Source organism: Primulina huaijiensis, chromosome 5 (genome assembly GCF_012295235.1).
Source record: "Primulina huaijiensis isolate GDHJ02 chromosome 5, ASM1229523v2, whole genome shotgun sequence".
Taxonomy (NCBI): domain Eukaryota; kingdom Viridiplantae; phylum Streptophyta; class Magnoliopsida; order Lamiales; family Gesneriaceae; genus Primulina; species Primulina huaijiensis.
This window is the reverse complement of record NC_133310.1, coordinates 23,355,191-23,378,543: the sequence shown is the minus strand read 5'-3', so window position 1 is coordinate 23,378,543 and position 23,353 is coordinate 23,355,191. Positions and strand designations below refer to the sequence as shown.

The 23,353-nt window shown below is 37.6% G+C and overlaps 2 protein-coding genes across 5 annotated transcripts; both read left to right on the top strand.

Annotated features, from left to right (window-relative positions):
• The first annotated feature begins 837 nt into the window (after nucleotides 1-837).
• Nucleotides 838-4,583, top strand: LOC140977354 (IQ domain-containing protein IQM1-like). Of its 4 annotated transcripts, XM_073442081.1 has the most exons (10): nucleotides 839-1,219; nucleotides 1,323-1,397; nucleotides 1,941-2,298; nucleotides 2,442-2,556; nucleotides 2,813-2,878; nucleotides 3,050-3,138; nucleotides 3,232-3,319; nucleotides 3,408-3,638; nucleotides 3,743-3,844; nucleotides 3,941-4,583. In XM_073442081.1, exons 3-10 carry the CDS (start codon nucleotides 1,976-1,978, stop codon nucleotides 4,352-4,354), a joined length of 1,428 nt encoding a protein of 475 aa, XP_073298182.1. In that variant the 5' UTR covers nucleotides 839-1,219; nucleotides 1,323-1,397; nucleotides 1,941-1,975; the 3' UTR covers nucleotides 4,355-4,583. The 4 variants fall into 4 exon arrangements, with proteins under 4 accessions (XP_073298183.1, XP_073298182.1, XP_073298181.1 ...); XM_073442082.1 differs by lacking the exon at nucleotides 1,323-1,397 and having other exon boundaries at nucleotides 838-1,219; XM_073442080.1 differs by having other exon boundaries at nucleotides 839-1,397.
• Nucleotides 4,584-14,308: 9,725 nt separating this feature from the next.
• LOC140977355 (casein kinase 1-like protein 1) lies at nucleotides 14,309-19,966 on the top strand. The gene is made up of 14 exons (XM_073442083.1): nucleotides 14,309-14,627; nucleotides 14,707-14,747; nucleotides 16,364-16,433; nucleotides 16,547-16,695; nucleotides 16,814-16,909; nucleotides 17,000-17,070; nucleotides 17,602-17,663; nucleotides 17,767-17,830; nucleotides 17,907-17,991; nucleotides 18,074-18,200; nucleotides 18,313-18,395; nucleotides 18,469-18,532; nucleotides 18,747-18,889; nucleotides 19,432-19,966. Exons 1-14 carry the CDS (start codon nucleotides 14,552-14,554, stop codon nucleotides 19,732-19,734), a joined length of 1,434 nt encoding a protein of 477 aa, XP_073298184.1. The 5' UTR covers nucleotides 14,309-14,551; the 3' UTR covers nucleotides 19,735-19,966.
• Nucleotides 19,967-23,353: the final 3,387 nt, after the last annotated feature.

The following is a 23,353-nucleotide window of genomic DNA, read 5'->3' as shown; positions in this document are numbered from 1 at the left end:
TTTCATTTTGTCTCTATTAGGCCCAAACTTAATAGATATAGTATAGATATAAATATAGATATATAGTATAGATAATATGTATTCTAAATTAGACTAACTTTTATCAAAGATTTATCTTTAATAAGATAATAAATCAAACCGGTGGTAATAGTTTGAATTTATCCCAAATAAAAAGTAATTCATTACTTTAATTTAATTGCCAAAATGGTCGATATTGTTTGGTGTTGGCGCGTTTTCGTGTCTCATCACCTTTGACTATTCAGACAGCCTAAAGTTTTGTCAGTTGACCAGCCAAGCCATTCGACACGATCTTACAATCTATGTTATGTATATATATAATGATTCATAATTTTGAACTTAGTCAAACTTTTTATAAAATATTCAAACCATATATATATAAGTTAAAAAAAAGTCCTTGATCGATTTTACACTCCATTTACTTGAAGAGGCCAACATTTTAAAAGTATTTTATTTAAAAAAATGTTTTTCTTAAAAAAAATTTATCGTTTGATTACAAAACCACTTGAAAAATATATTTTTAAGCAGTTAGAATTTTTGGTTGGTTTTTATTTCTATTTAAAAATAAAACAAAAATATTTTTTTTTAAAAAAAAAACTAGAATTATATATGTTTTTTAAGCTAAAATCATTTGCTCATTTGATTAAAATTTAAAATTATTTAATAATGATATAAATGAGAAACCAAAGTTGAAATATGACTATTATCATAGTCCCTTGAAATAAATCACATGCATAATTTGTAGAAGAAAATTACAAGTATTATAATAAATTCAAACAGGTTTTAAAAAGTAAATTGCATTTTATCGGCTATTTGACCCAAGGAAAACCCTTTTCCCACTACAAAATTTTCAGCGACAATCGCATATGTTAGTTTTCTTGAAAGCTGGGTTCGTTGCGTTTGTTCTGATTCTTCATGGAAGCTGCGTTCTGAGGCACACTTTTTTTGACTGACTATAAATTTTGTATTCTTTGCTTTTCATATTAATTTCAGGTGACTGTTGAGGGGTTTATTTAGCCTCCGAAAGCCGAAGTAGGAAAAAAGTTCCGAGCTTTGAATTCAATTAATCGGGCTCGTGCTTTGAAAGTGAGTGTGAAGCCTTGAAAAGTCCCGCGATTTTCTGCATTCCCATTTCAAGAAATTTCGTTTTATTTTGGTACGAGAAAAGCATTCGAAGACGACCGTGAACCCGTGTTTGAAGGTCCATCAGTCAGCCTCAATTTTTTTAAATTCATTTCAAGATTTCCACAATCCCACTTAAAAGGCTGGCATATTTAAGGGGGGCTGGTGGTGCTCGTTTTTAGGAACATCCACATTTATTGCGAGAAGATTAAAAAAGAAACTAGGATTTTGATCTAATCCACCGTCTTTCATTACAGGTGAATTGTTTTTAATCTTTATTTGAAAACCCTTTAATTGGTTCGAGTTTTCCCCGATTGTTCTTGATTTTTCAACCCCTAAAATGAGTCACATAGGGTATTTTCATTTGGTATTATTAATTGGGAGGATTTATTGCTGCGGGAGTGGAATTTAACAGATTTATCATCAGAACTCACGCCAAGAACGTGACATTAAGACTCGGGGACCTTTTACTACAAGCTGATTCGACCATGTTTATGTTTTTGCGTGCCTTAGTTTCACTTTATATCTTAATCCTAGATTTAAGGTGTCTGTCAATCATCAACTATCAAGTTTTATTCTCCAGTTCCGATAATGACGCTTTAGAAAAGAGGTTTTGTATGCTGTCTTTTCAAGAATTTTGAAATTGACATGGAGTTCTATAACAAACTGCGCAAGTAAATTAAAGGTCTTGAAATTTTTATCACTGCTTGTTTCAATTATTCAAGATGTGTCGGAACACAGTTTATCTGCTCTCGAAATTGATTTTTCTATCCTAATTCATGCCATGACATTACGAACAGAGAGCTTTGGCAAAGCAGATTCTGTAGCCTTCACCATGGCAAAAGGGCGCAACAAGATGAGAAGAAAGAATTCTATTAAGTTGAAGAACTGTGAACCTGCACAGCTAGTACTTGAAACCTCACTTTCATTCAAGGATCTAGTTCAAGATATCAGAAAACCAGGTTCCGATTGTGTTAATTTGGAAAGTAGCACACAAGAGATAGTAACTGCGGCTTCTCTCCCTGAGCCGGCCATAATGTTTTCTCCATGCCCCGTTAGCGAGCTTGATGCAGCTGCGGTGAAGCTGCAAAAGGTCTACAAGAGCTATCGGACTCGAAGAAACCTTGCGGATTGTGCAGTTGTTGTAGAGGAGTTGTGGTATGTCCATACAAACTAATAAAAAACTCGGAGTTCAATACTTCAACTTACATAGTTCTTTGACCGTATTTTTTGGTTCTATTCCCGGTTTATCTGTTTGTAATGCTTCAATCAAGTTAATTGATAATATTTGACATTTCTAGGTGGAAAGCCTTGGACTTTGCGGCTCTCAAACGGAGCTCTGTTTCATTCTTCAATGTTGAGAAACCAGAAACTGCAGTTTCACGTTGGGCTAGAGCGCGCACCAGAGCAGCCAAGGTATTTATCCTGAAATTGATTCAACTCTTCAAAATAGTTATCTTTTCTTTACTGAAAGTTCATTATATTTTGTTTCTGTCTTTGTTCATTGTGTGGGGACTGAATGATTGGGTCTCAGTCATAACATGATGCATATGCTGTTAGGCAACATCAAATCTCGACTAGGCCACTTCCTGCTCCCAAACGCTTTTTACACTGTCAATTGGTCTTACAATCTCTAACTCTAAACTAACGATGGAATATCTTTAAATTTCAGGTTGGAAAGGGATTGTCCAAGGATGAGAAGGCTCAGAAACTTGCCCTACAGCACTGGCTTGAAGCAGTAAGCCCTGCAAGTCCTTTAAGATCATCAGTCCAATAAAATCATCCCTTGAAAACATCCATAGCAATTTTTACTTGCTGCACTCCATGTTTTAGCTACCTTGAATGTATATTTTTGCTTCAGTTGGTTTGGCTTCTAGTGACTCATGAATGCTGCTATATATTTCTGTAGATTGATCCACGCCATCGATACGGGCACAATCTACATCTGTATTATGATGTCTGGTTCCAAAGTGAAAGTGCACAACCTTTCTTCTACTGGTAAGTAATCGTTTGATGAAAAAATTATCTTTCTTGCAAGGTACTGGATGTCTTTTTGAATCCCTCTATTAACATTTGATTTGTGACTGGAAGGTTGGATGTTGGAGATGGAAAAGAAGTAAATCTAGAGAAGTGCTCAAGGACCAATTTGCAACGTCAATGCATCAAATATCTTGGACCAGTAAGTTTCAACCCATATTTGGTGCGTGCTTTGCATAGTATACAAGGACTGTTTAATTTATTTGTACTTCAATTCTCGACTTTTTCAGAAAGAGAGAGAATCATACGAGGTTGTGATTGAAAACGGGAAACTTGTGTATAAAGAAAGTGGTGCCTTGATCGACACCATTGAGGGCTCGAAATGGATATTTGTTCTTAGCACTACAAGAACTTTGTACGTGGGGCAAAAGAGAAAAGGGTTGTTCCAGCATTCGAGTTTCCTGGCTGGTGGAGCCATTACTGCAGCCGGAAGATTGGTTGCTCATGCTGGTATTCTGGAGGTAAATTAACTACCATTGCAAGATCGCACAAGATTTTACCCTATAATCAACGGCATACAGCATATTTCTATGCATGAATCTGATAATGTTTGTTAAATCAACAGGCTATTTGGCCATACAGTGGCCACTATCTCCCCACGGAAGAGAATTTTCAAGAATTCCTAAGCTTCCTCGAGGAACACAATGTCGACCTTGTAAACGTAAAGGTAACAGAAAGTTCACTAAGCTTGTAGTCTCGTCTTCTTGATTTTATTAACAATTTGGATCTGCGAAACGAAATCCTCACCCGCAATTTTGTTCAGAGATGTGCAACGGATGATGACCGTCCTCTTGGGAAGGATCCATTCGAAGACTCGAATTCAATACACGTTTGTGACGATACTATCACGATTAATAAAGATATTCCAATGAGAGAACAAGAAATCACATTAGTGGATCAGAAGGATAATCCGCCTTACAACTTGGCCAGGCGTATGTCCTGCAAATGGAGCACGGGAGCTGGACCCCGTATTGGATGTGTTCGAGAGTACCCTGCAGAGTTACAATTCCGTGCCCTTGAAAAAGTTAACCTTTCGCCCCGTGTGGCATATGGACCTCCTATCAAAGACTATGGTCCAATTCCTTCTCCTCGGCCGAGTCCTAATATTCGACTGTCTCCGAGGGTGGCATATATGGGACTTCCAAGTCCAAGAACCCCTCCCTGTCCATGCAGCTAACTTATCTAAAAAATGAAGCGGCTGTATTTTATCTTGCATAAACGATCAGATCTCGTGTTCAAATTGTATATGGTTCAAATGCATGCCAAATCTTTGTTTATCCTGAAGTTTTTGGCTGGGTGGGTATATTAGTTGGCGTGTAGGTTTTTATTCATCATTTATTTATTTATTGTTTAGCAAACTTGCTTTCATCTTTTAACACTGAAGAATAATGACAATCCAGTTTATTTATTGTTTAGCAAACTTGCTTTCATCTTTTAACACTGAAGAATAGTGACAATCCAGTTTATTCATTGGTTTTTATCTCGTCTGACCTGTTCAAATGCTGCAGTGTTGTTATCATTATTAATTTTGAACTCGAGAGAGAATCGTTATAATTGAGTTTTGAATCTGAGTCTTTGTTATCCAAATTCACAATTTTAAGACCAAGACTTTGGCCAAATTCCTCCCCAAAAATCATCTCAAGGGAGATGAGTGTCTAAATCTATATATACAACTCTCAAAACATTAGAGGATGATCTAGAAAGACAAGACATTAACGGATGGTCCATAAAAATAGTCCAACACATAATGATATGTCTTGATCCGTGATACTACGTTAACATTATGGTTTGAGCCTAACTACAACTCAAATGTTAGCTCAAGAGAGAAGATAGTCTAAATTCATATATACTTTTAATTACTTAATTCAGTCGATGTGAGAATAAAAAACAATTCATCACGCCCAAGAATAAACCACATGATATTAGCGGGTGACCCCATTAGATAGAAAAATACATAACAGTGTGTGTGAACTCTGATATTATGTTAAAATTAGTATTCAGTCGAACTCCATCTTAAAATCTAAATATAATAGATAAAGATTGTCAAAATCAATACAAATAATTCTCGGACTTTTTTGTCCGATGATTTATCATGTGGTGTTTTTTGTTTTTGTTTTTTTTTGTTTTTTTATAGAGAATTGTGTTATTTCAAATGAGGCAAAGGTGAATCCCACTTGTTTTGACGGGATAAATAATTTGATTACAATATAATAAATAATAGTATTCACATTTAATATATTTTTTTCAAAATTATAGAAAGTTAATAAATATCATAATATAGTTAGACATGCCACGATTAATTTATTTTTAATAAGATATGTGAGCAAGATAAAAATTAAATTATTAAGAAAAATAAATCAATGCCTCAAGTTTTTCATAACATATTATTATAAAACTTTTAAAATTGCTTATTACTGATTATAATTGAAATTTAATTTTTAAATATTTCAAAAGAACTACTAATTTAAAAAAATTATTAAGATAATAACGAAAATTATAAATTATAAAAAAAAAACCATACCAAAACTTTCACATTCTAATGTTACATACTTTGTTTCATATTGAATATATACATCTTACAAGATATATGGAAGAAGATTGAAAAGAATATTTTATTCCTTTATTATTTTGTTAAATTGATAATATCAATTTAAGATTTTGCCTTTCTAGATTAAAAGATTTTATTTGATTTATTTCTAGATTATAATATTTTGCTTGATTTATTTCTAGATGATAAGATCTTGATTGATTTATCTATAGATATTATATGATTTGTTTTTAATATGATTTTTATCTCCAAGATATTTTATCATTGTTTGAAAGTNTAAACACGAGTGCCGAGCCTATTTTTGATGAGACGTTTTTGTGTGATTGGGTGATCACTTTGCAGGGCGGGAGAGCTGCTGGAGTTTTTCTGAACATATACTGAGTTCAGATATTGAAAATTTTCGTGTGAAGAATTTGGGTGATTGATTCATAGATTCACTGTGTTGCTGATTGGTGTTGCCAACACTTGAAGAACAACACTGACGCAGAGTGTTGATCGAAGAGTGGGTTCGTTTGGTTTTAAGCAACACATTTTTATTTTATGCATCTAGATTTGATTTGGGTTTTTGATGCATATTTTAATCCCTTAGAGTGTCAAGGAATTTGATTTTATTATTTTCACTAGTATTGTTTTGGTGTAAACGATTTACATATTTTCTAGTGAATTTTTTGCCATGAGGCATCGCACAAGTATTCGTACTTGTGCATAATTTAAAACTGGTGTTTATTTATTAAAATTATATTTGTGTGTTAATAATTAATTTCCGCTGCCGTGTTGACAACACCGAGCACAACACTAACTTCTGATACACACAATATATATTTATTTTCTGTACAACGTCCCTTACAAGTGGTATCAGAGCCGACGCTTGATACACTAAGTGATTGATTCTGGTTTATTGTTGTTTTTGCAGGAAATATAACAAAAGCTCAATGGATGTATTGGATTCAAGTGTTGTTTTTAGACCACGGGTCTTGGATGGATCTGATGCAAATGAATGTGTCAACAGACTTCGTAAGAACAAAGGCATGACAGTTTCCTTGAGTGATGACGACTCAGAAGAAGATCTGGAATCTTGTAAAGAAGAAGAGCACTCTTTCCTGTCTGCTGTCTTGAAAGAAAAATGCTGGCTGCAAGTCAACCCGCACGGTGTTGCCGCAGGTGTTGTAACACCAGGCCGCAACACCACTTCAAAATCCTTGTGTCTCAATGCTAAATCTCACAATGACTCAGGTAATGATAAGATCCATGATACTGATTCTGATGAACTCACCTTTGAAAGTGTGCAGGCTATGTATGAAGAGTTGTACGAAGATTGGATCAAAAGAAATAAAACAAATTCAATCCTGTCTAAGGAGAATACTGATCTGAAAGAATGTGTGTCTCGACTTGAAGTTGTGCTTAACAAGAAGGATCTTGAGCTTTGTAGAGTTAAGGATGATCTTCAGAAGGCCTCAAAAACTCTTGAAAAATTTACTCGGTCTGTTGACAATTGCTATCTGTTGGGAGAAGGTGATGATTGCCGAAGTGCCAAGGTGAGTGATTTGGACCTATGGCATCAAAAATTGGGACACGTGAGCTTCAAAACCTTGAAGAATCTGTGTAAGTTTGATGTTGTGAGAGGTATGCCCAATTTAAGTTCATGTAATGCATATGTCTGTGGACCGTGTCAGAAAGGTAAACAAACCCGTGTTGCACATCCGGTATTGCAACACTGTGGGACAACACGGTGTCTCGAACTCTTGCATATGGGTCTTATGGGTTCAATGGAGGTGGAGAGCCTAGGAGGTAAGAAGTATTCGTTTGTTTGTGTTGATGATTTTTTGCATTTTACTTGGGTAAGTTTGCTTAAAGAAAAATCTGATACATTTGGTGCTTTTAAGAAATTGCATGCTAGGATAACAAATCTTTATGAAACGAGGGTGGTCAAAATAAGAACCGATCATGGTAAGGAGTTCGAAAATTCTCATTTTATTTCTTTGTGCGATAAAAAATGTATTACTCATGAATTTTCTGTCCCTAAAACTCCTCAACAAAATGGAATAGCCGAAAGGAAGAATCGAACCCTCTTAGAAATGGCTCGGGTCATGCTAAGTTCCAAGAATGTGTCAAAACGTTTTTGGGCCGAAGCTCTAAATACGGCATGTCACATTTCCAACCGTGTATATTTAAGGAGTGGTTCTACAATGACCTCATATGAAACCTTAATGGGAAGAAAACCAAACCTTAAATACTTTCATATCTTTGGTTGTATTTGTTATGTTTTAAATGATCGTGATCATTGTGCAAAATTTGACTCCAAAAGTGATAAATGTCTATTTCTTGGATATTCAATGAATAGTCGGGCTTACCGTATTTTTAATTTCAGAACTAGAACAACTATTGAGTCAATTAATGTGGTGTTTGATGATTTTGCAGATCTAACAGGAAAAACCAATGAGGATGATACTGAAAGACTGCTGGATATAAGTGAGCCACTGACCAGTACTGGTGTTGAGCCTGGTGTTGAGTCCAGTGAGGCAACACCAAACACAACACCGCATCTGAACCGAACAGAAACTGTGGATAATGATAACGATGAAGATGATGTGGTGATCAATTGTGAAAAAGAAATTCCAAACAAGATTCAGAAAAATCACCCATCATCACAACTCATTGGTGAAGTACATGAAGGTGTGCAAACTAGGAAAAAGGAGAAGGTCGACTACCGAAAGATGATTGGGCTAGTGTGCATGAGCTCCGAGTACTCCCAGGTAAGTCACTCTTGTTTTGTGTCTCACATTGAACCTAAGAACATTAACGATGCACTAAAAGACGAATTTTGGGTCAATGCAATGCATGAAGAACTTGAACAATTTGTGCGCAATGATGTATGGGATTTAGTTCCTAGACCTTCGAATACCAATGTTATTGGAACAAAATGGATTTTCAAAAATAAAACAGATGAATCTGGTAACATTGTTCGAAACAAGGCTCGGTTGGTAGCTCAAGGGTATACGCAGGTTGAGGGGGTGGATTTTGATGAAACCTTCGCTCCTGTAGCCCGAATTGAGTCAGTCCGACTGTTGCTTGCTATTGCATGTCATATGCATATCAAATTGTATCAAATGGATGTAAAAAGTGCTTTTTCAAATGGAATTTTGAATGAAGAAGCATATGTAAGTCAACTCAAAGGATTTGAAGATCCACATCACATGGACCATGTCTACAAATTGAAGAAAGATTTATATGGACTGAAACAGGCTCCACGAGCATGGTATGGTAGGTTGGCTGATTATTTGATCAACTTGGGCTTTAAACGAGGTGAGATTGATAAAACCCTTTTTATTCAAACCTTGAAGCATGATATTTTAATTTGCCAAATCTATATAGATGACATTATCTTTGGTGCTTCATCACAAAAGCTTGCTGATAACTTTGTTGAATGCATGTCATTACAATTTGAAATGAGCATGGTAGGAGAGTTGAATTTCTTCCTTGGATTGCAAGTTAAACAATTGCATGATGGTATATTTTTGTGTCAATCCAAGTATGCTAAGAATCTGGTTAAAAAGTTCTTAAATGATAATTCTAAGCACATGAAAACTCCCATGGGGTCAAGTGAAAAACTGTCTAAAGATGATGTTGCCGACGGTGTTGACAACACCATGTACCGCAGCATCATCGGTAGCCTTTTGTACTTAACTGCTACTCGCCCCGATATCATGTTCAGTGTGTTTTTATGTGCTAGGTACCAAGCAAATCCAAAAATATCACACCTAAAAGCTGTGAAACGCATTCTTAGATACATTGCAGGTACACTAGAATTAGGATTGTGGTACACACAAGAAACAAACACAAATTTGGTAGGTTTTTCTGATGCTGATTGGGCTGGAGACTTAGATGATAGGAAAAGCACATCGGGTGGGTGTTTTTACCTAGGGAATAACCTTGTGTCGTGGTATAGTAAGAAACAAAATTGTGTATCCCTATCCACTGCTGAATCTGAGTATGTAGCAGCCGCTAGTTGCTGCTCACAACTTGTTTGGATGAATCAAATGATTGAGGATTATGGTTTTCATAGTGACATCATGATAGTATATTGTGACAATTCGAGTGCTATAGACATTTCTAAGAATCCTGTTCAACACTCTCGAACAAAACACATAGATATAAGACATCACTTTATTCGAGATTTGGTTGAAAAAGGCATAATTCGACTGGAATTTGTTAGGACTGAAAACCAGCTGGCTGATATATTCACGAAACCTTTGGACTTTAAGAGATACTCCAACCTTCGGAAGTCTCTCAGCATGTGCGTACAATAATCACACACACATGTTGTCATTGGTGTTGCCAACACCGGTGACAACACCATTTTTGCATGTCTATTTTTAGGATGTTAGGCATACTGCATAATAATAATCATCTTATTTATTTGTGTAAAGTCTGAACAGTGAAGGCAATTTCTGAAAGGTACTCTCTGAGTGTTCATACTTCCGATCAAATGTTGAGGAGAAAATTATGCTCAATCCAAGGCATCGAGTAGTTGAGGATGTTCATGGAAATCGTGATCTTGTCCAATGTGAAAAAGTGACTTGGAAAATGTGAGCATAAGGAGAAAAACAGAAAAGAGGTAAATAAAAAAATTAGAAGAAAATGGAAAAAGCTACCTAGAGGAGTCCATTGAAGACCGTTCTTCTAGTGTGGGAGCTACCACTTCTAAGTAAAAATAGTAATGAAAAAAGCTACCAAGGGGAGTCCATTGAAGACCGTTCTTCTAGTGTGGGAGCTATCATTTCTGAATCAAAAGAAAATTTTATGGAAGTTTGAATAAAAACCCAGCGGTGTTGCCAAGAGGTATTGTCAACACCAAGTTCAGACACATCACAATTTATATACTGCCTGACATTTCGGTAATTGATCATATTGGAGGCATATTTCGGACATGCATATTGATTTTTGTTTCGTGAATTCATCATGTGCAGTGACATATCAGTTTTGACCTATGACAGTTTGATAAAAACCTTGACTACCTAGCTTTTGAATTTAAGTGTCTACTTGTGTCAGTGGGTTATAATCGATGTGGGTTTCACTGGATATTCTTTTGAAATCGTCGTAACACGAGGTTGAATCAATTTTACTGTTCGATTTTTGGAAAGAACCATAATTAGTGTTTTGGGTAAATTTCGGAAATGTTACCTTTACCGTGTGGATTTTTCGGAGATGAAGGATTGCATCTGTGTATTTTATCTGTTAGAGTAAGAGTATATATGTTTTGTTGCTGTTAAATCTCTGATAATTACTCTTGCTTGTTCTTATTTACTCTCGCAATCTTTCCTTGCTCTCGTGATTTCTTTGTGCGTTTTTGTGTGTAACTCCTGATGCACATTCATAATTTGCTCTCACGTTCTGCAGGTGGCTGAAGATACTGCTGGTGTTGAGTCCGATGTTTTCAACACCGCTGACAACACTGGTTCTTTTTATTATGCTGCCCAAATTGAGTTTGTTCTACGACATATTCAAAAGGTCAAAGAACATGTGGCTGAGTAGATGATGTTTTTGGAATTTGGCTTACATTCTGGCCAAAAAAGGGGAGTATGAGGACCAAAAATGCAAATGAATGATGCTGAAGCATCTGGAGTTGCTGGGATTGAATGAATACTTAAACTCTGTCTTTAATGTTGTTTTTGTGTTGCTCTCATATCTATTTGCGTGATTAATGAATTTCTCCTTCATATGTCTTCTTATATTTTCAGGTGTTCTAACGATGGTGTTGACCTAGCATGTTCTATTCAGGGGGAGATGAACTTTGACTCAGGGAGAGACACTCTTTAACTCAGGGGAAGCTTAACTGATTGAGATGCTTGCCAAGATTATCATTTTTGGATGTTTTGTCCAGAAAGGCAAAAAGGAGGAGATTGAAAAGAATATTTTATTCCTTTATTATTTTGTTAAATTGATAATATCAATTTAAGATTTTGCCTTTCTAGATTAAAAAATTTTATTTGATTTATTTCTAGATTATAATATTTTGCTTGATTTATTTCTAGATGATAAGATCTTGATTGATTTATCTATAGATATTATATGATTTGTTTTTAATATGATTTTATCTCCAAGATATGTTATCTTTGTTTAAAAGAGTTTTATATCTAATGAAATCTTGTTTCCATATTTTTTATAACTCTTTTATGGAATAGTTTTTAGGTCAAGCAATGGTTATATATATGAAGCACTTTACAGCCGCATAAAGGAGTCTAGAGAAGAGAAGAGAGTCTTTTTCGTGGGAGCTTTTCGTGTTTGTATTTTCGTGAGGTTTGAGGAAGGTCGGCAGAGGAGTTCTTGCATAGAAGATAAACACGAGTGCCGAGCCTATTTTTGATGAGACGTTTTTGTGTGATTGGGTGATCACTTTGCAGGGTGGGAGAGCTGCTGGAATTTTTCTGAACATATACTGAGTTCAGATATTGAAGATTTTCGTGTGAAGAATTTGGGTGATTGATTCACAGATTCACTGTGTTGCCGATTGGTGTTGCCAACACTTGAAGAACAACACTGACGCAGAGTGTTGATCGAAGAGTGGTTTCGTTTGATTTTAAGCAACACATTTTTATTTTATGCATCTAGATTTGATTTGGGTTTTTGATGCATATTTTAATTCTTTAGAGTGTCAAGGAATTTGATTTTATTATTTTCACTAGTATTGTTTTGGTGTAAACGATTTACATATTTTCTAGTGAATTTTTTGCCATGAGGCATCGCACAAGTATTCGTACTTGTGCATAATTTATAACTGGTGTTTATTTATTAAAATTATATTTGTGTGTTAATAATTAATTTTCGCTGCCGTGTTGTGTGTCGTGTTGACAACACCGAGTACAACACTAAATTCTGATACACACAATATATATTTATTTCCTGTACAACGTCCCTTACAAAGATGTATAAAATAAAACCAAGTAAAAATCAAATATAAAGTTTAATATATACTAGCTACTTTGCACACGTGGTGCGTGTATGTACAGTTTTTTATAATTATCGAGGTACTAAAGTGAAATTTGACAATTTATCAAGGGACTAAAGTGTTATTTGAATTATTGTAATTAAAAAAATAAAAACTAAAATGTTTGCTGAAATTGAAAAAAATATAAAAACAAAAGTATAATATTAATATCACATAAAGTCAAAATTAAAAGAGCAAAAAACAGACCAAAACACTATTTTTTATCTTTATTATAGACCATTTTTTTTGAAACAATATTATAGAGATTAATAGATTAAAATTAGTAGTTTTATATTTAGGTAGGGATGTAAATGATCCAAACCAAAAAATATCAGGCTTAAGCTTGGTTTGTTTAAGATTGTTTGAGGCTCGAGCTCGAGCTCGATTCGAGCTTCTATTATCGAGCTCGAGCTCGGTTTGTATTGAAATTACTGAGATCGAGAAAAGTTCGAGCTCGGCTCGTTAAAAGCTCGTTTAGCATGTTAATCAAGCCAGGCTCGAGCTTGATTCATTAATAGCTTGTTTAGCATGTTTAACAAGCTTGGCTTGAGCTCGTCTCGTTTTCGATCTCGATAAGCATAGAATTGAGCTCGATTTTGAGTTTGAGTTTGAATCGAGCTTGTTAAAAATTAAATATATCTATAAACTAATTTTAAATCAGACATAAAAAAATAAATTCATTCATAAATAACCAAAACGACACAAATAAAAGCTAAAAAAACATAAATCAGTATATTATTGAACATTCCAAAATCATATATCTAGAATAATCATTATATACTGATATCACCAAAATCATACATTTAGAATATTCATTAAATATAGTAGATCGAAGACAACACATAATTATGAAATGAATTCGACATAATTAACTTAAATTATTGATTAATGTCAAATGGTATATCAATTTAGCATGTAAAATTTTTAATTAACCTTCATAGACTAATAGTAAAGTTACTCAACTTGTATATGACTTGGTTATGTAAACTTTCAGGGAAAAAGAATAAGTTGATGTATTTCTATTAATTTATTTTATTTATTGTATTTTAAAGAACATTTTAGTATAATGATGTGTAAATAAGATTAAAAATGTAATTGTGACTAAATGATGTGAATTCATCATTTTTTCAAACATGTCTTGTATTCAATTCCTTCAATTGACATTAGTGCTAATATTTTTATTTGTCAACTCAACAAATGAGCCAAGCTCAAGCTTACGAGCCACCTAAACGACTCGAGCTCGAGCTCGAGCTTACGAGCCGAGCTCGCGAACCTATTATCGAATATGTTTGCGAGTTCACGAACCAAAGATCCTTAGGCTTGAGCTTGGTTTGATTAAATTTTCGAGCTCAAAGTCAAGCTTGGGTTTGTTTTGATATGATTAACAAACAAACTCAAACGAACTTTTTATCGAGCCGAGTTTCGAATAGCTCGCAAACGGTTTGGTTCATTTACGTCTCTGTATTTAGGGACCTCAAAAAAACGTCACGTGACATGTCAAGTTTCGCCAGGTTGGACTCTTGAATCGAACCCCTCGAACACGCTTGTTTTGAACGCGTGACTCACACGCGGAATTTTCTTTTTGGATCTAATCTAAGCTTCATCACACACATCACACAGAGTAAATACTTTCTTCCATTTATTTTCCTCACCGGCTTGAAACCTAACCGTAGTTATGGCAGTGTCAAGGAGCAAATCAATCATCTTTTAGCAGCTTTTTTAATTACCGAGAAACGCAGCCCCAAAATCTTCGATACCTTCTCTGATGGGTCGATATGAAGTCAGATTGCGAATGAATTTCATGTAGCTGGAGGAAAACTTAAAAATTAGTGTTCTCAATTATGGAGCCGCGAGTGGGGAATAAGTATCGACTCGGTCGGAAAATAGGCAGCGGATCTTTTGGGGAGATATACCTAGGTGCAGTTTCTGCGATTTTGTTTTCAAAATTTTCTCACTTTGGTTAGTTGTCGATTGATTGTGTCGTCGTTTGATGCAGGGACGAATTTTCAAACTAATGAGGAGGTGGCAATTAAGCTCGTGAGTTCTTTGAATTTTTAAGTCCAAATTTATTTATTTTTTATCAAAGCAAAAGCTAGCGGTGAGTTTGGAATCATGGTGCTTAATTGCTTGTGCAAGTCATATTCCGTTTGATTTCTAACATTTTAGAGATGCTGCAACATGGGATGAAATTAAGATTATATCTTCAAGGACATTTCAGGAAAAATGTTCAGGCACACAATTCTTTCGTGGTTTCCTTGTGTTTTTCATAGGGAGTCTAAGATACAAACATTTATTAGGAGTTAATATTCTCTAATTCGAGCTGGAAAAGATATGATTATTAAGATCTCTGTCATTCTTTTGGCAGTTTCGTGTCTTGAGAAGTATCATATATGCTTAATAATACATTTTTTGAGTAAATTTTCGTTTTTTCCTGGGTGTCGCAGCACAATACATCAAGTCACTGATTGATGCATGATCATATATATGCTTTGGAATGGAAAAGAAAATTATCCTCAGGAGTGGCGTGTGGTTTGTGGTTTCATATTATTCCAGAATTTAGTGGGCTTGGTACGATTTTCTATGTGTTACGAGTTTCAGATTTTTGGAAGTGAGTTAGAATGTTCTCTCTGACTTGACCACATGAAGGTTGGATGATTGGTGATGTGTATACTTGGTTCTTATAATTTTGTTGTGGTTCTTGGTAGTAAGGGGAAAGGAGGTTGCAATTTAGATGAATTCGCCCCCTAATATGTAGACGTTTCGCGTTTTTCTCATTGTCTGTAGAGGAACAGATATAACAGAAGGTGTGGAACTGCTCTACTCAGCAGCGCAATTGCAAAATTTTGCACTATGTTTTATAGTAATTTTATTGTGGACTCTTTCGACATTAATTGTTTTTTATACATGGCCTTTCTATTTTCTACCGGGCACTAGTTTGATGTGAACCCTTAGTAGTTTTTCATCAAATTGATTAGATCTAAACTAAAACATACCCTTGATCCCAATATACGTATATCGTATTGATATACATCGTATTGATATACGTATAGATCCACCAACTTTAGGTATCTATTGAGTATTGATACTACCCTAATTGAAACTAGCTTGAATTTATTCATCCTTAGATCTTTTTCTGCAGGTATAGTAGGTTTTTCCTTTAGAAATTACATCTCATACCATATTTCTCGAAAGAAATAAATATGTGTTATGCTACTAGTATAAGTTGAAAAAAAGCATATAAGTTAACTCTTGAGTTGATCAAACTGTTTATTGTGTCTCATTAAGAGTTTATATGTTGATGGCCGATCATGATAAGACTATTAGTTCTCGTCATGAATAGTATTTCAACAAATTTCTGTGCAAGCACAGTTGATATTGTTATTCCATGATTGCAGAGCCTTGAAGTATTGCAAGCATCATTCTTTTATGTCTCTTAAAATCTTTGATCATTTTGTGTTGATTGGTCGAGAATTAACAAATAAAATGTGATACGAATGTTCCAACTATTTGTTATTAAGAAAACCATTAACCCTTGTTTGTTTTAAGCTACCTTTTCTTCCCACTTGTTTTTCTTTTATTTTTTTATTTTTTTAGGAGTAGTTGTATGTCTTGAAATCTCTCTTTTGATGAGGTCCGTTTTCTGACATCTGCAGGAAAATGTGAAGACAAAACATCCACAATTGCTATATGAGTCAAAGTTGTACAGAATTTTACAGGGCGGAAGTAATGCTTTATTAAGAATATCTTATCATTGTTGATCTAATCACGGACTTCTCGCATAAACTATATTTGACGGTTGTCATGGTTGTAATTCCATCACTTTCATCAACTTTCAGCTGGCATACCAAATGTAAAATGGTTTGGTGTGGAAGGTGATTACAATGTTTTAGTTATGGACTTGCTTGGACCCAGCCTTGAGGATCTATTCAATTTTTGTAGTAGGAAACTTTCTCTGAAGACTGTTCTCATGCTTGCAGATCAAATGGTTAATCCTTTATTATATGTTGTTTTGGACCACACTAATTTATGAATAATTATGTAGCAGCGTTTTAATACAGATTCCAGAAATTGTTGTAATAAGCTATCTCAAATATTAATGTCAGATTAATCGTGTTGAGTTTGTCCATTCTAAGTCATTTCTACATCGGGACATCAAACCAGATAATTTCCTCATGGGATTGGGACGGCGTGCAAATCAGGTCACTGCTTGCTGCTATTCTTCATTTTATTTGGACATTTCTATTAGAACATGTATCTGATGTATTATGCTAATTTGACAATGATGCTAGGTATATGTCATTGATTTTGGTCTGGCTAAGAAATACAGAGACAGTTCAACCCACCAACATATTCCTTACAGGTGAGATGAAAATCAGTTACTTTTGTCGGTAACCGTTGCGTAGATGCCACTTGTTGCTTGTGCTTCAAATTTGAAAAGGTTGATATTCCTTTCCTGTTTTCACTTTCACTTTATGTTAAATTGGTTTATAGGATTTTTAGCCCTTTGAGATATCTTGAGGCACTTAGCTCCATGGTTGTACATGACTTGTTGGCCCTTGAATGTTGCATGTGAATCACCAATTTGTAACCCGATATTTTTTATTGTTGAATTATACTGCGAGTGCTTTTCATTGATTAATTTTTTCCCTCTTTCAGTGGCTTATCAACTGAATACACCGACCATTGCACAAAAATGTATTCTGATGCCAATCTAGAAATTAGATACATAAATACAACTTTTGATACAAATCAACATGTTTGCTTCTCAGTTTTCATTTGCAGATCACGTCGTATTCAATTATATGCTGGATATTGTTTTCTGAAATCAGTATTTCTGCATATGTGATTGTTTCTTAATCTTTGTTTTGAGTTACATCTATCTTGACTGTAGGGAGAACAAAAACTTAACTGGAACTGCACGATATGCCAGCATGAATACTCACCTGGGCATTGGTAAGTGATTGTTTCTTTTCTACCCTTCTACTATCTATTTGATTCATAAACTCATGTTATTTAAATTTCCCGCTTCTTGAATTTTTCTTCATGCGCTGTATAGAGCAAAGCAGGAGAGATGATTTGGAATCACTTGGATATGTCCTCATGTACTTTTTGAGAGGAACGTAAGTATTACTTAAAATCATAGTCATCATGGTTCTTATAATGCAATAGCTGTCCCGTGACATGTGTACTGCGTAGTCTTCCTTGGCAGGGATTAAAAGCAGGCACTAAGAAACAGAAATATGAGAAAATTAGCGAGAAAAAGGTTTCAACTTCTATTGAGGTAATTTACGATGAACATAATAGTTTGGATGTACTCGGTAATAGTTATATGCCGGTTTAACGATTGAGTTACTTTTCTCCAGTCGCTTTGCCGGGGTTATCCAACTGAGTTTGCATCATATTTTCATTATTGCCGTGCACTGCGTTTTGAGGACAAACCTGATTATGCGTATTTGAAGAGAATATTCCGCGATCTTTTCATTCGTGAAGGTTGAAATATCTTCTGTTGAAAAGTTTTAACTTCACTCCTCAATTCTTTTCATGTTTGCAGTTGTACTAAGAAAGCTGATAAATAGTAGATTACTATCCCTTTTTTTTGCAGGTTTTCAATTTGATTATATTTTTGATTGGACTATTTTGAAGTGTCAGCAATCACAGATGGCTGCTCCTCCATCCCGAGCTCTTGTAAGTGAAAGAGGCTGAGATTTCATTGAGTCGTGATTTCCATTTTATGCTTTTTTATGTCTTCTTGTTTCAGGGGCCGAGTGCTGGAACGAGCTTTGGACTCCCCCCTGCAATTCCCAATGTTGAACGTCACCTAGGTTCATAAACTTGGATTTGTCCTTTGGTCATCTTTCTTAGACATAATTCATTGTGATTTATTTAGACAGTTTAAGTTCCTAACAATTTACCTCGCTGCATATGTTTGTTATTGATCTTTCTTTGGGTATATGACTATATGTTGCTTCCACGTCATGGATAGTTTCTGGCACACATTTGGGTAATTTTTTTTTTATCTTTTTAACTTTGCTGTAGGTGAGGAAGAGGGGAGACAAGGTGCCACCACTTCTTCAGCAGATCCAACTAGAAGGAGTAGTTCTGGACAAATTGTTAATGCTGGCAGCTTCTCCAGACAAAAGAGCCCAGTGGCAAACGATTCAACAAGCAAGGATGCTATGGTATAAATTTACTTCCCACGATTGACTTGTAGATTACAGCTCTGTTCTTGTTATCGTACTTGTAGAGGGCAATAGGCGTTGCAGGCCAGGTAGAATACTTGGTGTTGAACTTTGGAAATGCATATCGAGTTATTTGTTCATTCGTCATCTTTTGGGGCACTTTGTAGGCTAGGAGTTGAAAGTGAAGGCTATCGTGAGTACAAAAATAGTTACACTAGCGAATCCACGATGGCTTTTTAAATACCACACTAAATGGAATACTTTGTACAGCAGTGTCGAACAAATTGAAGATATGCTGGGTATACCACTTTTGGGGTTTAGGCAGCCAAATCTAGTATTTATGACGGAGGGTGAAATTTGGACCAATTCCCCAACTTTTTCTGGTTCTGACATGCCGATTTCCTGGTTCACATCTTGTCTTGGGTAAAATGAATGATTACATGGTGTGTACAAATTTAGATGGTCATGCATTTTCAAATTTCAGTCATATCACACCTAGACAAGCTGTCTTACATTAGTCTAACTTCTTTGGTGATTTGCAGTTGTCAAGCTCCACTTTCTTCGGAAAGTCCAGCGGATCGCTGAGACGGGGAGTTATATCCGGAACCCGAGACACTTCCACTATGGGAAATGATTCTGATCCTTCCCGTTCTCGTACCCCTGAGGCTAGCACAGCCACTGTAAACAAAATTTCAATTGGACAGAGAAGCTCACCCATTGTTATGTCATCTGAACCAAAATATACTTCTTATGGGAGGACTAATTACGACTCTGCGATAAAGGGTATTGAGAGCCTGCGTTTTGAGGACGAAGGAAGGATTGATGAAGATAGAAATCATCATTGATGTAATGAAATATGAAGCTAGATATTTATCGAATAGTATCGTAGTCACGAGGTAAGTTTAAAAGACTCTTGGTAACAGATTTGATTTCAAAATCTCAAGGGCTGTCAATATTTGTGCTTGTGAGGATATATAGAGCTGATATATACATGAGAGAATTTCACGAGAGAGTTTTTAGTTGATTACATTTGGGTGTTACTGAGTTGTAAAATTGACCACCGTAATCTTTTATTTTTTTTAAAGAATTATTCCTCTGTCCAAGTTCAGATAAATGGACTCAATTTAAGCTTCGAATGTAACCCTATTTTAAGTATTTGAGAAGCTCGATGCTTTAAGTACTTCCTCCTTGTCTCGTGATGGACTTTTTTTTTTTTTTTTTTTTTTTTTTTTTTTTTTTTTTTTTNTTTTTGCTGCTTCGTCAGGCTACAAAATGCACTGTCCTGACTCCTGAGGTTGAGGTGTTTGAAAATTCGTGTGACATGGTATGTTTGTTGATATTCACGGGAAATTTAGGGTCCGATTCCGGCGAGGGTCACTAATCCAGACGCAGGTTTGAAATTGTCCTGAGCCCGAAATGACGAATAAGACCGTTAGAAGGGGGCCAGGAGGGTGTCCTGGCGTAGTCCCGCCGACGCTCAAGTCAGAGACTGAGGATATATGGGGGGAGCAGCTAAGGGTGCTGCTGAAAACAATATAGTGAATAATTCAATTGAACGCTCAAACCTGGTATTTATAGGAGAATACCTGGGCTTGTCATGGGCCATTCACCTGTGGGCCTTAGAGATGGGCCGGGAGTTTGAGCCGGATCTTGATGGGTTCATCCCTGGGGTATAACCAGTCTCCCCCTCCCAAGTCGAACTGAATCGTAGGTTCAAAGTTCGATTAATCGTGTTGTCCTTGGTTTATCGGCGATGAGGACGTACCGTATTAGAAAAATTTATTTTGTTTGCATTAACGAACGATGTTTACCACTGCGAAAATTACGGGGATCGGCCTGCCCGGTCAGGTCGTGGGGGTTTGGGGGCAACGCCCCCAAAAGCTCTTCAGAAAGAATCACTCGCAAGGGTGAGGACGTGCATTTTCTTTTTGCCGTTCGTCAGTCTCCAAAGATTTGGAAACAAATTAAATTATATCGCAATCTTGTTCTGAAGGAAAGAAATCAAATCGTAATCCTGCCTTGAAAGGAAAGATTTGGTCTGGGCTCCTCCTATAAATATGGGTTCCCTCCTTACTTCATTTTCATTTATCCCATATATAATTTCCTCTGCTACTATTTCACCAGCTCTCCACCATCGCAGGCCACCTTCTCACTCTACACTCACGCTCGTGACCTCGCCCGACGCCGCCGAGCCCTCGCCTCTGCCGCGCTCGCCCAGCGCCCGAGCCACGCTCGCGCACACAAGCGCCACGCTCTCCCGGCGTCCCGCCCAAGCGCGCCTCGCCCTCAGCACGTCCTGGCAGCGCCTCGCCCCAACGCGCGCTCGCCCCCGCCGCCGAGCACCCTCGCCCACCGAGCGCCCTCGCCCTGCCAGCCGTGTGCCTCGCCCCTGCCAGAAGCTCCCCCGGCCCCAGCCGCACGCTCGCCCGAGCGCTCGCACACACAAGCGCCACGCTCGCCCGGCGCCACGCCCAAGCGCTAATCTCCTGCTCGCCTGCCAGACGCTCGCCCTCGCCGCGAATCGCCCCTGCCAGCGCGCCAGCCACCACCTCGCCGACAGCCCAGCGCGTACGCTCGCCAGCATGCACGCACGCTCGCCCAGCCCCAGCGCCTCGCCCATCTACTGCTCGCCTTGCCCCACCGTGCGTCGCCCTCGCCGCGCGTCGCCCCTGCCAGCGTGCAAGCCTCCACCTCGCCGACAGCCCAGCCCAGCACCAGCGCCTCGCCCATCTCCTGCTCGCCTCGCCCCACTGTGCGTCGCCCTCGCCGCGCATCGTCCCTGCTAGCTCGCCTGCCCACGCGCCCTCGCCATTGCTAGCGCACCCTCGCCCCTGCCAGCGCACGCACGCTCGTCCCAAGCTCCTCACTTGTTCGTTCTTGCGGTCCTATCTTTTGAGTATTCTCCCGCGTTATTTCCGGGTCAGTTTTCTCCCCTATCTGTTTAATTATCATTAGCACCCATGTCTTCTTCCGATTTCGAGTCTAGTTCCTCAAGTGATTCTGAGAGGTTCAGCGGGTCTAGCGAGTCTAGTGAATCACGTTAGTCTAGCCAGAGTAGGACTTCCCTAGCCGATCCTGAGTTTACCCTCGATTCCCATGAGGAGGAAGTCACCACACATAATCGTCCTGGTAAGGAAGTCCGTCACGTGAACCAACAAATGAACATATCTGAAGCAGATAACTTATGGTACGGTCACTTGTCATCTCACATCCCTCCTGGTAGTGAGTCAAAACTTAAGAATTTGTGGCATATTCCCTCTTCTCACCAAATTATCATTCCTAGTCCAGAGGACCGACCTTATTTAGCCCCCAAGGGCTATTATACCTTCTTTCAGCATCATTTTGATGCCGGTCTTCGTTTCCTCCTGTGCGATTTTTTCCAAGAATTGAACAAGCACTACCAGGTGCATTTAGGTTTACTCACGCCCAATGCTTTACGTTTAATAAGTTGTTTCGTTGTGTTACTCAGGGCCTTAGATCTCCCTTTGAGCTGCACCACTTTTTCCTACTTCTTAGTTCTGTCCAGATCAAAAGAGGGACCTTTCTATGTGACCTCCCGGTCCAGCCACAAACTTTTCGACGGGGCCCCCAGCCATGTGAAGGACTGGAAAAAATATTACTTCTTTATCCAGCCTCCTAAAGAATTAACTTGCTTTACGGATTGGTACCCTACTTTCACTAAGCCCGACCTTTCCAAGGATTATAAGAAAGATAAGGAGTATCTGCAGATAATGAGTGTGTTAGGAGATCGATGTTTTAGTATTCCCCAAATCCTGTCTGAAGATCTTCTGTGCCACGCCGGGTTAAGTCCCGCGAAAATTAAGCTGAAGAAGAATGCTGGTAGATACTCTCACTTTCTATGTTTCTCGTTTTTCTTTTTACTTATTACGTTACTTGATAACATTCTCATCTGGTTTATTGTCTTTGCTTGCAGGTACTAGAGTTATGAATGTTCTATTTCTCCGTGAAATTGCAAAGAAGAAGACTGAGGGTTCATCATTAGTACCTCAGAAGTCAGTTGCCTCAGCACTCAAGACGGGGATGAAGGGAACATGCTCTACCACCGCGACAAAACCTGCTGGCCTGCCCACCCCGGCAAAGAAGAAGAAGGCAGGCTCCTCCTCTTCCACTCAGGAGCGAGCCTCCTCCCCACCTCCTCAGGCTGAATCACATCCTCCATCTGGCAAAGAAAAGACATCCGCCGACTCTGGCCCGTCTATTCCACAGAAGAGCAAGCGCAAGTTTTCTGAGATCTCAGCCACAACGGTCTCCTCTCCAGAAGCACCCGAGTCGGATGATGGGCCTATCACCGGGCCGAGTATACACCCCTTATACACGCCGAAGTCGGTCATCGTTGGTCGAGGTCCTTCTCATTTAGCTCAGAATATATTGTATCAGCTTCCTTCCCACGCAGATGCGACGTTCATGAGTTCACTGGGATGGTCTGATCTTACCCGCCGGACA

Excerpts from the sequence above, each read along its gene's own strand:
- LOC140977354 (XM_073442079.1), top strand. The coding sequence starts at position 1,925 with ATGACATTACGAACAGAGAGCTTTGGCAAAGCAGATTCTGTAGCCTTC. Across the intron at positions 2,299-2,441 it reads GTTGTTGTAGAGGAGTTGTG|GTGGAAAGCCTTGGACTTTG; the intron begins GTATGTCCATAC and ends TGACATTTCTAG. Across the intron at positions 3,639-3,742 it reads CTCATGCTGGTATTCTGGAG|GCTATTTGGCCATACAGTGG; the intron begins GTAAATTAACTA and ends TTAAATCAACAG.
- LOC140977355 (XM_073442083.1), top strand. The coding sequence starts at position 14,552 with ATGGAGCCGCGAGTGGGGAATAAGTATCGACTCGGTCGGAAAATAGGC. Across the intron at positions 17,071-17,601 it reads CACCAACATATTCCTTACAG|GGAGAACAAAAACTTAACTG; the intron begins GTGAGATGAAAA and ends TCTTGACTGTAG. Across the intron at positions 18,201-18,312 it reads CGATCTTTTCATTCGTGAAG|GTTTTCAATTTGATTATATT; the intron begins GTTGAAATATCT and ends TTTTTTTTGCAG.